Below are 15833 nucleotides of genomic sequence, written 5' to 3' on the forward strand. Positions count from 1 at the left end.
ATTCTTTCCAAGTTCCATTTCTACGACTCTCCATCGTTGAAGTAATTGATCTGCGTTTCACCAGCCATAACCTCACTCATCATTAGGCTCAGGATAGCCTTGTTTCACCAGCCATAACCTCACTCATCATTAGGCTCAGGATAGCCTTGTTTCATCAGACCTGTAGAGGCAGACTCATCATTAGGCTCAGGATAGCCTTGTTTCACCAGCCATAACCTCACTCATCATTAGGCTCAGGATAGCCTTGTTTCACCAGCCATAACCTCACTCATCATTAGGCTCAGGATAGCCTTGTTTCATCAGACCTGTAGAGGCAGACTCATCATTAGGCTCAGGATAGCCTTGTTTCACCAGCCATAACCTCACTCATCATTAGGCTCAGGATAGCCTTGCTTCATCAGACCTGTAGAGGCAGACTCATCATCAGGCTCAGGATAGCCTTGCTTCATCAGACCTGTACAGGCAGACTCATCATCAGGCTCAGGATAGCCTTGTTTCACCAGCCATAACCTCACTCATCATTAGGCTCAGGATAGCCTTGTTCACCAGCCATAACCTCACTCATCATTCGGCTCAGGATAGCCTTGCTTCATCAGACCTGTAGAGGCAGACTCATCATCAGGCTCAGGATAGCCTTGTTTCATCAGACCTGTAGAGGCAGACTCATCATCAGGCTCAGGATAGCCTTGCTTCATCAGACCTGTAGAGGCAGACTCATCATCAGGCTCAGGATAGCCTTGCATCATCAGACCTGTAGAGGCAGACTCATCAGCAGGCTTGGGATAGCCTTGCTTCATCAGACCTGTACAGGCAGACTCATCATCAGGCTCAGGATAGCCTTGCTTCATCAGACCTGTAGAGGCAGACTCATCATCAGGCTCAGGATAGCCTTGCTTCATCAGACCTGTAGAGGCAGACTCATCATCAGGCTCAGGATAGCCTTGCATCATCAGACCTGTAGAGGCAGACTCATCATCAGGCTCAGGATAGCCTTGCTTCATCAGACCTGTAGAGGCAGACTCATCATCAGACTCAGGATAGCCTTGCTTCATCAGACCTGTACAGGCAGACTCGGGATAGCCTTGCTTCATCAGACCTGTACACAGGCTCAGGATAGCCTTGCTTCATCAGACCTGTAGAGGCAGACTCATCATCAGGCTCAGGATAGCCTTGCTTCATCAGACCTGTACAGGCAGACTCGGGATAGCCTTGCTTCATCAGACCTGTACACAGACTCAGGATAGCCTTGTTTCATCAGACCTGTACACAGACTCAGGATAGCCTTGTTTCATCAGACCTGTACACAGGCTCAGGATAGCCCTGCTTCATCAGACCTGTACACAGACTCAGGATAGCCTTGTTTCATCAGACCTGTACACAGACTCAGGATAGCCTTGTTTCATCAGACCTGTACACAGACTCTGGATTGCCTTGTTTCATCAGACCTGTACACAGGCTCAGGATAGCCTTGCTTCATCAGACCTATACACAGACTCAGGATAGCCTTGTTTCATCAGACCTGTAGAGGCAGACTCATCATCAGGCTCAGGATAGCCCTGCTTCATCAGACCTGTACACAGACTCAGGATAGCCCTGCTTCATCAGACCTGTACACAGACTCAGGATAGCCCTGCTTCATCAGACCTGTACACAGACTCAGGATAGCCCTGCTTCATCAGACCTGTACACAGACTCAGGATAGCCCTGCTTCATCAGACCTGTACACAGACTCAGGATAGCCCTGCTTCATCAGACCTGTACACAGACTCAGGATAGCCCTGCTTCATCAGACCTGTACACAGACTCAGGATAGCCCTGCTTCATCAGACCTGTATAGACAGATTAATGTGTTGGCCTCTTTTCATGCTTATCATTTTCCTTAATGAAAAATGAATAAACTCTGAGACAAGCTAGTCATGTGAGTTTTAATAGATGAGGTGAGTCTATGTTTAGACATTAAAGGCTTAAAGAAGATTTGCAGTGCTCGTTTTAAAAATCTGTGATTAGTAAGCATCCTAATTCCTCTCGATCCATCTGGTACATAGAATTTATTACAACAACAATGCAGCAAATAGACAATTTGTAACAACAAAAGAGAATCACCATAACTACTGCCTCAACCCCCTTATGTACAGGAATGTGTGTAAGGTAAGAAACCAGCAGTTGCACTTGTTTCACCCCATCCTAAACCTCATTAGCTATTCTGTCAACCTGCTTTACTGGTGAGACTCAATTAAACACCAGGAAATCATGTGCCGATAGTTAAATAATACATTTCATGACAAAGGTCAATGTACAAACACGGTCAGTCACAAGTCATATTTGTAGTGTCATGAGCATTTTCAGTCCATTTAATATCACAAATTATATAAGGGCTAGTGAGGTAAATGTGATACAACATACAGGAGAGCTACAACTTCAACAATCCAGAGGGAATGATCTTAGAATAAATATAATACACATTCTTAAAGAGAAAGTACACCGTCATAAACCTGCAATGCTCCAACGGAACCTCCAATGTCTCTCTCTGCACTCTGTTAGGAATGTATTAAACCTGACCTCTGCTTTGAGACTCCAATTATTATTATTTTTTATAGAGGTTCAACTACAACACACTGTTGAAACTGTAAATGGGATGTATTTAATTTAGTCATTAATATTCCACATGTCCAGTGTGGTCAGTTCCATTTTCTAAGTCCATGCTGAGCATATCTCTAGAACTACTGGTCTATTTACATTTACACACAGACAACACTATGTATCCACCACTTATAGCAACATCACAATTTCCCATCCTATGGTTCCCATTGGGAGTGGTCAAAGTTTGAGAGTGTGGGGTTGAAAGATGTTGTACAACAGACATTTATTTGCATGGGTAATCAGCTTGGATCTTCGAGGCTTGGTGGTGCTGGTGCATGCCAGGTTGTGTTCAGCTCAGTGCGAGGGGGGGGGCACGTTAACAGGTCAAGGCCACGGCGAAAACACTCACCACACAGTACATGGTGCGGTTCTCCCACCTGACCGTGCAGCTTCCTGTGGGAGGACACCACAAAGACCAATCAGGTCAACCCACTAGATCTCAACCAATCAGATTCAACACATCAGAACCAATTTGGACACGCAAAATACATTCCAACGTGTGGCTTCTTCAGTGGAGAGCAACATTTCAAAACATACGCAGATAGAAACAGAGAATGACCAGATTCCTTTTTCCAGAAAATAACAGGGAATCATGTATGTACAGTACAATACTTTTCTATTAGAGCCCGACCAATGTTTTTTTGGAGGGCCCAATACCAATTGGGGGACAAAATGTACCAATATATCTGCCAACATGCTGTTTCACAGCAGGAAAATGAAAAAGGGTCATTTTTCCACACCGAGTTCTCATAAATTGCCATCCCAAAGAGCAATTGTCCAAGAAATATGCTTCAAATGTTGATTTCTTACATTGTGACAACAATGAAACTCGGGCTGACTCCATTTAGTCGACTGGTCGATTGTTTGGACGATAGGCTGTTGGACGACCAAGACTTATTTAGTCGAGCAGTAGCAATAAAATAAAATAAAGTATAATCATGTTGTACAAGACTAATTGGCTCCTGTCTGAGTGGACTGATCCATTCTGGAGGCCGATGGGATGGCACACTCCATCAGTCTAAGACATGTGCTACTGACATTTGATATGGTTATATTATGAAACAATGGCACAACAAATAAAAATGTGAATATTTTATAACAAATGCACTTTCTGCCACGTTGGATTGTGGTAACTGTCTGCGGTTCTGAAACACATCAGTGCGCTGTTGAATTGGCGCATTATTCCAGACCATGTTGCTCGGTGCATAATAGCAAACAGCCTAACTGTTAAATGTGACTGGCTTTATAAATCTATATACAGAACTAGTCAAAAGTTTGGACACACCTGCTCATTCAAGGGATTTTATTTGTACTATTTTCTACATTGTAGAATAATAGCGAAGACATCAAAACTATGAAATAACACATATGGAATCATGTAGTAACCAAAAAAGTGTATAAATATATTTTACATTTCAGATCCTTCAAAGTCGCCACCCTTTGCCTTGATGACAGCTTTGCACACTCTTGGCATTCTCTCAACCAGCTTTATGAGGAATGCTTTTCCAACAGTCTTGAAGGAGTTCCTACATATGCTGAGCACTTGTTGGCCACTTTTCCTTCACTCTGCGGTCCAACTCATCCAAAACCATCACAATTGGGTTGAGGTCAGAAAATAGTAAAAATACAGAACAACCCTGGAATGAGTAGATGTGTCCAAACTTTTGACTGGTACTGTATATCTACAGAAATAAGAAAGATCCTGCTTCCGTTGCCTGTTTGAGTGAGTGTTTGGTTGATTGATTCCACGAGAACCAAGCCTCACGAAACAATTTCACAAATTCTGCTATTTTTCATCTTTGCTGTAATAAAGGCTTTACACTTTTTCCTCTCGTTAACCAGCCTTTCTGGTATTATTTATCATACATTGTGTCGTTTACATTGTTCCAAATTGTCAGAAATATTTATAATAAAAATAACTTTCCTTTTTCCTTGATCTCCTTATTGTTATTATTATTATAATAATAAGTAATGTCATTATCATTAGTGGTCTTAGTATAGCAGCCTTGTATAACCACCATCAAGCTGCAGACCTAAGAGCGCATCCTGTTTAGTCTTAATACCATAACTTACTTAGGCCTGTATTTCAATAGTTACAGGCTACTGTATCAATCAATCATTTATTTGTTCATGTCGACACACAGCATACGAGTCATTCATGATGTGAAATGCAAAATAAAATAAAGCGACCAAAGACTAATTTGAGTAAATAATAAATAGGCCTAAACCGTTCCATTTCACGGATGAATGAGACTGTTATAATAAAGCAGTCACAAAAAAACGTTCCAACCGGCTCTCTGGAACGCTTATAACCGGCTCTCTGGAACGCTTATAACCGGCTCTCTGGAACGCTTATAACCGGCTCTCTGGAACGCTTATAACCGGCTCTCTGGAACGCTTATAACCGGCTCTCTGGAACGCTTATAACCGGCTCTCTGGAACGCTTATAACCGGCTCTCTGGAACGCTTATAACCGGCTCTCTGGAACGCTTATAACCGGCTCTCTGGAACGCTTATAACCGGCTCTCTGGAATGCTTATAACCGGCTCTCTGGAACGCTTATAACCGGCTCTCTGGAACGCTTATAACCAGCTCTCTGGAACGCTTATAACCGGCTCTCTGGAACGCTTATAACCAGCTCTCTGGAACGCTTATAACCGGCTCTCTGGAATGCTTATAACTTGTTTACATTGTTCCAAATGGTCAGAAAAATGATATTGTAATCTAACAGCACCTGTATGGCACACACAGACTTAATATGCACACGGAGCTTGCTCCTTACCTTCTTTTTCTTGATCTCCAGTGTTTTCCACAACTAGTCACATGTACTCCACACATCTGGCTTCCCCTTTACCTCCAGCGTAACCAGTAAACATTCCCGTTTCCAGTTTATTTGTCACGCCCTCTGCATCCGTTTTGCTGTCACGTGTTACAATGTTCAGAGTTTGTTTATAACCAATTTATTGATGTGATTATGATATGCTATAGGTCAGGCCCTATTGGCCACGGGCATGTGATGCATACATGTGTCACCTAAAGAGAGCAAGGGCTGAGGGAATAGGGAATGTTTTGACTAAACAAACCAGGGATTTCGTCAACATCACTTTTCAGTCAAATGTCTAATCATGTTGCAGCTTCAGCAACACGGACAGCGCTGCACACAATGATGTTCTGTGGTGGTCTCTGCAGCAGGGAGGAGAGAGAGAACGGGTGCTAGTCACACAGTCACTCACTGTTTTTATTGTTTTTTTTTACAAAACGCAGCAATCTGAGCCAGGCGGCACAATCAAATCAATTGCGGTCGGACTCCCTCTAGTCATTTGTGTCTTAATTATTTCATCAAACAGTTTGCTTAAAGAATCAGACTAGCTCAGTGCATATAGTGGATTTGATTAAAACACATAGGATATGTCTATATATGGAAAAATATACGTTTTAAAATTTCAACCAATCGATTGGTCAAAAGAACAGACTCGGTCGACCAAATATTTTTTGTAGTCGGGGACAACCTTAAATGAAACAATGTTCAGATAAGCATAAGATTCCCTTTTTTCCCTATCCTATTTATTAAATATCGGTTATTGGTGGAATTATCGCCGATACCGATACAGCGCTAAAAAGGTCCATATCGGTCGGGCCATACTTTGTTGCACCCTTCTGAATAAGCCAAAACGTAATACACTGTTCATTAGCACAACAAAAGCAAATGGCTGTTCAAAGGTTAGTACAGTATGCATGGGGGTTTCATCTCTCTCACCATCAGTAGCAGTGTCCCAGTAGCAGGAGTTGGCCGTGTGGAGACCAGCACCACTCTTCTGCATGATGGCACAGTTCACTGGAACACAAGACCATATTGAAGATACATTTCCTGCTGTAGGCATTCTGTCATGCACAGGGCTTTTCTCCTGGTCACAAAGGCTATCATATAGATATACCTCTAATCATAATGCTATTCTACAGCACTTTGCGACCGGGAGCACACACAGGGCCCATCATCCAGCTTGTTAAGGGTGGAGTAGAATAGCCTTCTTCTAAGGCAGTGGTCACCAACCGGTCGATCGCGATCGACTTGTCGATCTCCAAGGCATTTCCAGTCGATCGCCAAACATTTCTGTAAAAAACCCAATGATAAAGCCTTGTGTTCCTATTTTTTTATATTATGTATTGGTCTGTTGGCGGTAGGTGGAGCCAATTCAGCTGTCCTGTGCAAACTGTTGCCATTTCATGTGTCTGAAGGTACAAACTCTGCCTTCCCGGTGGGCCTGGAGAGGAAATTAAGTGCACTACATCACCGTTGGCCAATCAAATTACTCAGATGACCGAGTCCACAGTAACGTGTCCTTAACGTGGTCCTTCTGTAGCTCAGTTGGTAGAGCATGGCGCTTGTAACGCCAGGGTAGTGGGTTCGATTCCCGGGACCACCCATACGTAGAATGTATGCACACATGACTGTAAGTCGCTTTGGATAAAAGCGTCTGCTAAATGGCATATATTATTATATTATTATTAGCAGGCATAAAGAAAGCTATGGCAAAATTGATACTGTGAAATTTCAAAACGTGAATTTGTGCATGAGGCAGAAATAATGCGGTGCGACTCGAGTTTTGGCATCAGCTGGAAGACGGTGTCCCTTTTTGGTCAGTGTCAGTGGAGGAAAGGGAGAGCGAGGGATGTTGAGAAACGGACCCTCAGTCTGCTGCTCTCCCTCCTCTGAGACTGACTCTCAGTCTGCTGCTCTCTCCCTCTGCTGAGACTGACCCTCAGTCTGCTGCTCTCTCCCTCTGCTGAGACTCCCTCAGTCTGCTGCTCTCCCCTCTGCTGAGACTGACCCTCAGTCTGCTGCTCTCTCCCTCTGCTGAGACTGACCCTCAGTCTGCTGCTCTCCCTCTGCTGAGACTGACCCTCAGTCTGCTGCTCTCTCCCTCTGCTGAGACTGACCCTCAGTCTGCTGCTCTCCCTCCTGAGACTCTGCTGAGACTGACCCTCAGTCTGCTGCTCTCTCCTCTGCTGAGACTGACCCTCAGTCTGCTGCTCTCTCCCTCTGCTGAGACTGACCCTCAGTCTGCTGCTCTCTCCTCTGCTGAGACTGACCCTCAGTCTGCTGCTCTCCCTCTGCTGAGACTGACCCTCAGTCTGCTGCTCTCTCCCTCTGCTGAGACTGACCCTCAGTCTGCTGCTGCTGCTCCCTCTCTGAGACTGACCCTCAGTCTGCTGAGACTGACCCTCAGTCTGCTGCTCTCTCCCTCTGCTGAGACTGACCCTCAGTCTGCTGCTCTCTCCCTCTGCTGAGACTGACCCTCAGTCTGCTGCTCTCCCTCCTGAGACTGACCCTCAGTCTGCTGCTCTCTCCTCTGCTGAGACCCCTCTCTGCTGAGACTGACCCTCAGTCTGCTGCTCTCCCTCTGCTGAGACTGACCCTCAGTCTGCTGCTCTCTCCCTCTGCTGAGACTGACCCTCAGTCTGCTGCTCTCTCCCTCTGCTGAGACTGACCCTCAGTCTGCTGCTCTCCCTCCTGCTGAGACTGACCCTCAGTCTGCTGCTCTCTCCCTCTGCTGAGACTGACCCTCAGTCTGCTGCTCTCTCCCTCCCCTCTGCTCTGACCCTCAGTCTGCTGCTGCTGAGACTGACCCTCAGTCTGCTGCTCTCTCCTCTGCTGAGACTGACCCTCAGTCTGCTGCTCTCTCCCTCTGCTGAGACTGTCTGCTGCTCTCTCCCTCTGCTGACCCCTCAGTCTGCTGCTCTCTCCCTCTGCTGAGACTGACCCTCAGTCTGCTGCTCTCTCCCTCTGCTGAGACTGACCCTGTCTGCTGCTCTCTCCCTCTGCTGAGACCCCTCAGTCTGCTGCTCTCTCCCTCTGCTGAGACCTCTGCTGAGACTGACCCTCAGTCTGCTGCTCTCTCCCTCTGCTGAGACTGACCCTCAGTCTGCTGCTCTCTCCCCCTCTGCTGAGACTGACCCTCAGTCTGCTGCTCTCTCCCTCTGCTGAGACTGACCCTCAGTCTGCTGCTCTCCCTCCTGCTGAGACTGACCCTCTGCTGCTCTCTCCCTCTGCTGAGACTGACTGCTGCTCTCTCCCTCTGCTGAGACTGACCCTCAGTCTGCTGCTCTCTCCTCTGCTGAGACTGACCCTCAGTCTGCTGCTCTCAGTCTGCTCCTCTCCCTCTGAGACTGACCCTCAGTCTGTCTGCTGCTCTCCCTCCTCTGAGACTGACCCTCAGTCTGCTGCTCTCTCCCTCTGCTGAGACTGACCCTCAGTCTGCTGCTCTCTCCCCTGCTGAGACTGACCCTCAGTCTGCTGAGACTGACCCTCAGTCTGCTCCTCTGAGACTGACCCTCAGTCTGCTGCTCTCCCTCCGCTGAGACTGACCCTCAGTCTGCTGCTCTCTCCCTCTGCTGAGACTGACCCTCAGTCTGCTGCTCTCTCCCTCTGCTGAGACTGACCCTCAGTCTGCTGCTCTCTCCCTCTGCTGAGACTGACCATCAGTCTGCTGCTCTCTCCCTCTGCTGAGACTGACCCTCAGTCTGCTGCTCTCCCTCCTCTGAGACTGACCCTCAGTCTGCTGCTCTCTCCCTCTGCTGAGACTGACCCTCAGTCTGCTGCTCTCCCTCCTCTGAGACTGACCATCGGATGCAGGCACCATTAGCGCAGTAAAATAAAAAGCTAATTATTTAAATGTATGCTCACTCAGCTGCTTGGTGACCACTGTTCTAAGGGATACAAACAACTTCATCTTTCACTGCATCTACAGTACCAGTCAAAAGTTCACACACCCCTGCTCATTCAAGGGCTTTTCTTATTTTTACTATTTTCTACATTATAGAATAATAGTGAAGACATTCAAACTATGAAATAACACATATGGAATCATGTAGAATCCCCAAAAAAGTGTTCAACAAATCAAAATATATTTTATATTTGAAATTCTTCAAAGTAACCACCCTTTGCCTTGATGACAGCTTTGCACACTCTTGTCATTCTCTCAACCAGCTTCATGAGGAATGCTTTTCCAACAGTCTTGGAGGAGTTACCACATACGCTGAGCACTTGCTCTCTCCCTCTGCTGAGACTGACCCTCAGTTGCTGCTCTCTCCTCTGCTGAGACTGACCCTCAGTCTGCTGCTCTCCCTCTGCTGAGACTGATCAGTCTGGCTGCTTTTCCTTCACTCTGCTGTCCAACTCATCCCAAACCATCTCAATTGGGTTGAGGTCAGGTCATTGTGGAGGCCAGGTCATCTGATGCTGCACTCCATCACACTTATCAAATGGCCCTTACACAGTCTGGAGGTGTGTTTTGGGTCATTGTCCTGTTGAAAAACAAATGATAGTTCCACTAAGCACAAACCAGGAGGGATGGCATATCGCTGCATAATGATGTGGTAGTCATGCTGGTTAATTGTGCCTTCAATTCTAAATAAATCAGACAGTGTCCCCAGCAAAGCACCCCCACACCATCACAACTCCTCCTCCATGCTTCACGGTGGGATCACACATGCGGAGATCATCCGTTCACCTACTCTGCGTCTCACAAAAGCACAGCAGTTGGAACCAAAAACCTCAAATTTGGAATCATCAGATCAAAGGACATATTTCCACCGGTCTAATGTCCAATGCTCATGTTTCTTGGCCCAAGCAAGTCCCTTCTTATTATTGGTGTCCTATAGTAGTGGTTTCTTTGTAGCAATTTGATCATGAAGGCCTGATTCACACAGTCTCCTCTGAAGTTGCTGTTGAGATGTGTCTGTTACTTGAACTCTGTGAAGCATTTATTTGAGCTGCAACCTGAGGTGCAGTTAACTCCAATGAACTTATCCTCTGCAGCAGAGGTGACTCTGGGTGTTCCTTTCCTGTGATGGTCCTCATGAGAGCCAGTTTCATCATAGCGCTTGTTGGTTTTTGCGACTGCACTTGAAGAAACTTTCAAAGTTTTCCAGATTGACTGACCTTCATGTTTTAAAGTAATGATGGACTGTTGTTTCTCTTTGCTTATTCAAGCTGTTCTTGCCATAATATGGACTTGGTATTTTACCAAATAGAACTATCTTCTGAATACAACCCCTACCTTGTCACAACACAAACGCGTTAAGGAAAGAAATTCCAAATTGGACCGCAGAGTGAAGGAAAAGTGGCCAACAAGTGCTCAGCATATGTAGGAACTCCTTCAATACTGTTGGAAAAGCATTCCTCATAAAGCTGGTTGAGAGAATGCCAAGAGTGTGCAAAGCTGTCATCTAGGCAAAGGGTGGCGACTTTGAAGAATCCTAAATATAAAATACATTTTGATTTATTAAACACTTTTTTGGTTACTACATGATTCCATGTGTTATTTCATAGTTTTGATGTCTTCACTATTATTCTACAACGTAGAAAACAGTAAAAATAAAGAAAAACCCTAGAATGAGTAGATGTGTCCAAACTTTTGACTGGTACTGTGTTTTCTCACCACTTTGATGTGACTAATTGTCGAGTGACTCTTGTAATACCATAACTTCCTTGTGTTATAACATCCTTACAATCATACCTATGAACTTGAATGGTCTCCCTTGCTTGACCAGTTGGGTGAGAGAGTGCTCCACGATGCTGGCAGTCCACTGGTTCACTTTGTTCTGGTTGTAATCTAGTCCTCCAATGATGGCTTCGATACACTGAGACACAGACACCAGACAGTCAGCAAGGAAGACAACACAGTCAAGCATCTATGAAGGGATAATCAGTGTTTTTGATCATCTTTACCATCCAAGAAATAACACTGCTGACAAACATGTTTCAAATATCCCTTTACCTCTTTAACTGAGACACTGGCCTCATCTGCGTTGAAGGACACCTGTGATTCCAAACGATATAAAAAGATATTTAAAAAATAATAATTATGAAAAACATTTAACATAAAGTGTGGATTACTTTGTTATGATACAACTCAAAACAAAAAGCTTGTGCTGTTGAGTGTTGAGCATTCATTCACACAAAAGTAGCTGACCTACTTTTTCCTTGCACAACAAATTAGGGTACACAGACAGACAGACATTCCACTCTGTGAGAACTTAGTCAACACTACAGCTGTCAAGACCTGGATATCAAATCCTTTCAGGCAAGCCCCGGGAGGAAGGACTGCTGCAATAAACTCATAGCTAACTGTTGATAGGATCTTCAGAATAACTTGCACAGAGAAAATGTGTACTGCAGCCTGCTACTGGAAGATGTATAACTAAGTAGATTCAACGTTACATATTTAAACTCTTAGTACCTTTTTTTCTATCTAGAACTTAAAACGGTTCTTCGTCTGTCCACATAGGAGAACCATTTCGGGTTCCATGTAAAACCCTATGGGGACAGACGAAGGTTTTATCTGTATAATACTGTAGATATGCCTCTGCTGAATGTTGATAGATGCTAGTGCGCTACTAATCAAGTCCTGCCCAGTCCAGTCTGATTGATTTGACCACACCCAGCTAGCTGCTAAACTTACAAATTCCCCACATGCAATAATATGACATAATTTGCATGACAAATGTTTGAAAGGTGTATATTATCGTGTCAGTTTCATTTGACTACTTGATTAAATACTCATGTACTCGTCAGATACGTTTTCAAAGCCAGCACCCTCAATGCAATGCATGCTAACGTTATCTAGCTCGCTGACCATTCATCTAGCTAACTCGGCCGTTTGAAATCAGTGTCAAAGTCTGAAATAATACATTTGTATCTAGCTTAATGCACAATCTACCTCCTCTCCGGAATTGTACTCCTCCATTGCTTTAAAAGCAAAATGTTCCACTTTCGACAAGGTTCTTCACCGAGTCTGTTGTTCTTTCTGATTATCTGTCACCGAGATGGAGATAATCAAAGAAAGCGACTCTGTAAACCAAGACACACCCACAACGACTGCAAGTGAAAGTAGTAGATTATATTGACTGCCACCTGGCGGTGAGAGGTATTCGAGATTTTCTGGAAATTAACGATAGTGGATCATCACTAGGCTATGATAAAGGATCAATAACTTTTTTATCCACAAAGATCCTATAATTAATTGGTGGTGATATAGTGGTAAACAATCTTGTATGTACTTTTTTATTTGATTGTAATGTTTGTTCATTGTTATTATTTGATTTGTATGTGTTTGTGTTTTATATTGTGTTTTTGACGGAGGTCGGGAATGGTGTTGGCCCGACAGGGGTGCGTTTGTAGTCTAGTAGACTAGTGGTTAGAGCGTTGGGCCAGTAACCGAAACGTTGCTAGATCGAATCTCTGAGCTGCCAAGGAAATAAATGTCGTTCTGTCCCTGAACAAGGCTGTTAACCCACTGTTCCTTGGCCTTCGTTGTAAATAAGAATTGGTTCTTAATTAACTGACTTGCCTATTTAAAAAAAAAGGCATTTTATAAATATTTTTTAAATTGGTCTAATGAAAACAGTTGTTCACAAAAAATAAATCCTATAATTCAGTGTTCTGTGTAATTATAGAATTGTGATTATATAATTGTAACGCTATAATTGCATCCCGTAACAGCTCAGGGCTGAAGTAGGGTACGATATCACAATCTGCACCAACTACATCTGGAACACTTCTTCCTCACGCTTTTAACACACACAGAGAGAGACATATGAACAAATAATGTGATACTGCGGTATGACTTATTGAGTCAATTGGATATTATTAGGACATTCAATATCACGGTACATTGCCACTGGATAAATTAAACCCTAAATAGGGTTCAGCAGATAGCAGAGAAGCTGCCCCAGCTGGCTCCCCGAAACTGTGACCACGCCCCCTACACACCGGAGCACCCGGCTGCTGCGCGGAGCCGGGCTGTTGATGCCACAGCTGTGATCATACGCTATAGAGGCGCGCCAAGAGACGGACTGCATAGTCTTCATCATCAGCTACTCTCATGATATACCAAGCCACCACTTGCTGTAGTGCAATTCTCAGGTAAGAGAGGGTTTCTGTTGCAATCTTTACAGAAACGTTATACTTTTCTGATGGTGGTTGTGTGCAACATGCACTGCGGTGTCCCATAATGATTATGAGAAGGGGATTCCCGACGAAGACGTAACAAACGACTAAGACCACTGCCATTCCCAACGCGATAGCATTATTATAGTGGTTACCACTCATAGGATCGCCTAAACTACAAGCAGTTTTTGCTACTAATTGCGGTTAGACTATATTTATTGATTTCATACTGTAACTTGTTACAAACATTCAAAATAATTTTATGATGGAAAATTCATTAAATTATATAGTCATTATAAAATTAAACGTTTCAGTTCAGGTGAGGTCTCAACTAACCTACATTCGCCTACAAGTGTTTGTTTGGACAGGTGCAATGCAGCAAAATTGTTTTTTTGTGCTCTCCACCCACGTGAAAAATACTATAGTATACTATGGTATAAATACTGTAGTATTACTATATTTATATTCTATAGTATTCACTGTAGCCTAGTGTTTTTTTTTTACTGTAGTATTAACCTAACGTAACAGGTGTCAAATAAATGCCTGAAACTAGAACCCTTACATACTTGTCTTGACAAGAAGAAAAAATACTGCCGGGAGAGGTTATTTTCTGCACTGTTCGACCAATCTAGGGAAATGTGGACGAGTTAAGATGGAGTGTTGCCTTGTTAACGTCAAAATGCTGAAGTTGCTCTCTTTCCATTTCCCCTGAAAACCGGACATCCAGTGGTTAGGGACTCCGCAAAGGCTACTGTAGTTTTATTTTTAGGTGCAGTCAAATGTGCTGTAAAAGGTTTAAGTGCCTTGGTCATCGGGTATTCTAACCAGCAATCTTTCAGTTACAGGCTAAACGCTAGGCTACCTGTCGCCTTGTGTTATTTACTGTAGTGTTTTGGCATTCATTGGTGGTATACTGTAGTATTTACTGTATTGTTTTTGCTGGCATTAGTAGCATACTGTAGTATTTACTGTATTGTTTTTTGCTGACATTAGTAGTATACTGTAGTATTTACTGTAGTGTTTTGCAGAAACCTACTGTATGTAGGTAGTAGAGGGCAGCATTCCTGCAGGATTGACCCCCTACCACCACAACCCTACCACCCATACCCTAAGTGGAGTAAACTAACATATAACAATATTTATACTGCTACTTACAGCTATTTCGCTCACATCGATGGTAACTGTAGTTACAGAATTATACACATATTCCTATTTGTTTTCACCCTCCGCGGCCAATCCACCATTCATTCAGTTCTTAACTCCAACCCTCCGATGTCCACAGATTAACCCATCTTTTCCAGTATAATGGAACCGGTAGTCTTTCTGCTTTGTATGCGTCAGTTTAGGCCTGCCTATTGTATTTAAAGCACGTCTCTGTCGCATTATTCACACACTCAGAACGCACTGCTTCAAGTTAAGGAGCCTACCTCCCCTCTTCAAATTGGGTGTGCTAGACCAAGAGCGCGTATACTCTATGTTTGGTCTCAATGAAATACACTAGGCTGCCTATGCATGGGTGGAGAATCATGTGGCATTTATCTTTCTAAGGAAATTCACTTAAATATGATTGGACTATATAGTTTGCTACAGTGTCTGTAAATAAATATTCATACTGGAATGAAGTGGACGTGAGTCGACGTGTTGTTGATAATCGTCGAAAAGGAAAAAGCGCATCGCGCGCATAGGCTACCATGGTGAGCGAGCGGTTTCTTTATCATAAAATATTGCGATAGTGGAAAAGCACCCACGTGTCATACTTGAGTAAAACTAAAGACATCTTAATAGAAAATGACTCAAGTCAAAGTCAAAGTCACCCAATAAAATACTACTTTACTAAATCTAAAACTATTTGTTTTTAAATATAATTAAGTATAACAAGTCAATTTAATTTCTAAAATATACTGTGTCAAAAGTAAAAGTAGAAATTCTTTCAAATTCTTCATATTAAGCAAACCAGGCGGCACAATGTTCTTTGTTTTATTTTACAGATAGCCAGGGGCACACTCCAACACTCAGACATCATTTACAAACGAAGCCATTTGTGTTTGGTTTAGGGATGACCTGGCATTGGACCATTTTCCTGTCCTGCTAACCTCTTAAAATGTCATGAGTACTTTTGGGTGTCAGGGAATATATATGGAGTAAACAGTACATTTATTTAGAAATGCAGTGAAGTAAAAGCTAATAAATATAAATAGTACAGTACAGATACCCCCCAAAACTACTTAAGTAGTACTTAAAC

The 15833-nt window shown here is 43.6% G+C and overlaps 2 protein-coding genes across 5 annotated transcripts in view; one reads left to right on the forward strand and one right to left on the reverse strand.

Annotated features, from left to right (window-relative positions):
• Nucleotides 1-1911: 1911 nt before the first annotated feature.
• On the reverse strand, nt 1912-12509 carry LOC118366783 (dynein light chain Tctex-type 1). Of its 2 annotated transcripts, XR_004822036.2 has the most exons (6): nt 12363-12509; nt 11421-11462; nt 11160-11283; nt 6398-6475; nt 5724-5823; nt 1912-3033 (listed from the first exon to the last, which is right to left on the reverse strand). XR_004822036.2 is itself a non-coding variant. In XM_035749458.2 (5 exons), exons 1-5 carry the CDS (start codon nt 12387-12389, stop codon nt 2957-2959), a joined length of 348 nt encoding a protein of 115 aa, XP_035605351.1. In that variant the 5' UTR covers nt 12390-12509; the 3' UTR covers nt 1912-2956. The 2 variants fall into 2 exon arrangements, 1 of the variants encoding a protein (XP_035605351.1); XM_035749458.2 differs by lacking the exon at nt 5724-5823.
• Nucleotides 12510-13421: 912 nt separating this feature from the next.
• Nucleotides 13422-15833, forward strand: part of sytl5 (synaptotagmin-like 5) — a 77367-nt gene continuing 74955 nt past the window's right edge. For all 3 annotated transcript variants that reach the window (XM_052493293.1, XM_052493295.1, XM_052493294.1), the window contains exon 1: nt 13422-13567. The gene's annotated coding sequence lies outside the window, so the exon portion shown is untranslated. The remainder of the gene's footprint in view (nt 13568-15833) is intronic.

The sequence above is a fragment of the Oncorhynchus keta genome, chromosome 34 (genome assembly GCF_023373465.1).
Source record: "Oncorhynchus keta strain PuntledgeMale-10-30-2019 chromosome 34, Oket_V2, whole genome shotgun sequence".
NCBI lineage: Eukaryota > Metazoa > Chordata > Actinopteri > Salmoniformes > Salmonidae > Oncorhynchus > Oncorhynchus keta.

Coding starts and splice junctions, on each gene's coding strand:
- LOC118366783 (XM_035749458.2), bottom strand. CDS start 12,389: ATGGAGGAGTACAATTCCGGAGAGGAG. Junction 11,463..12,362: donor AGTACAATTCCGGAGAGGAG/GTAGATTGTGCA, acceptor TTGGAATCACAG/GTGTCCTTCAACGCAGATGA. Junction 11,284..11,420: donor CCAGTGTCTCAGTTAAAGAG/GTAAAGGGATAT, acceptor TCTGTGTCTCAG/TGTATCGAAGCCATCATTGG.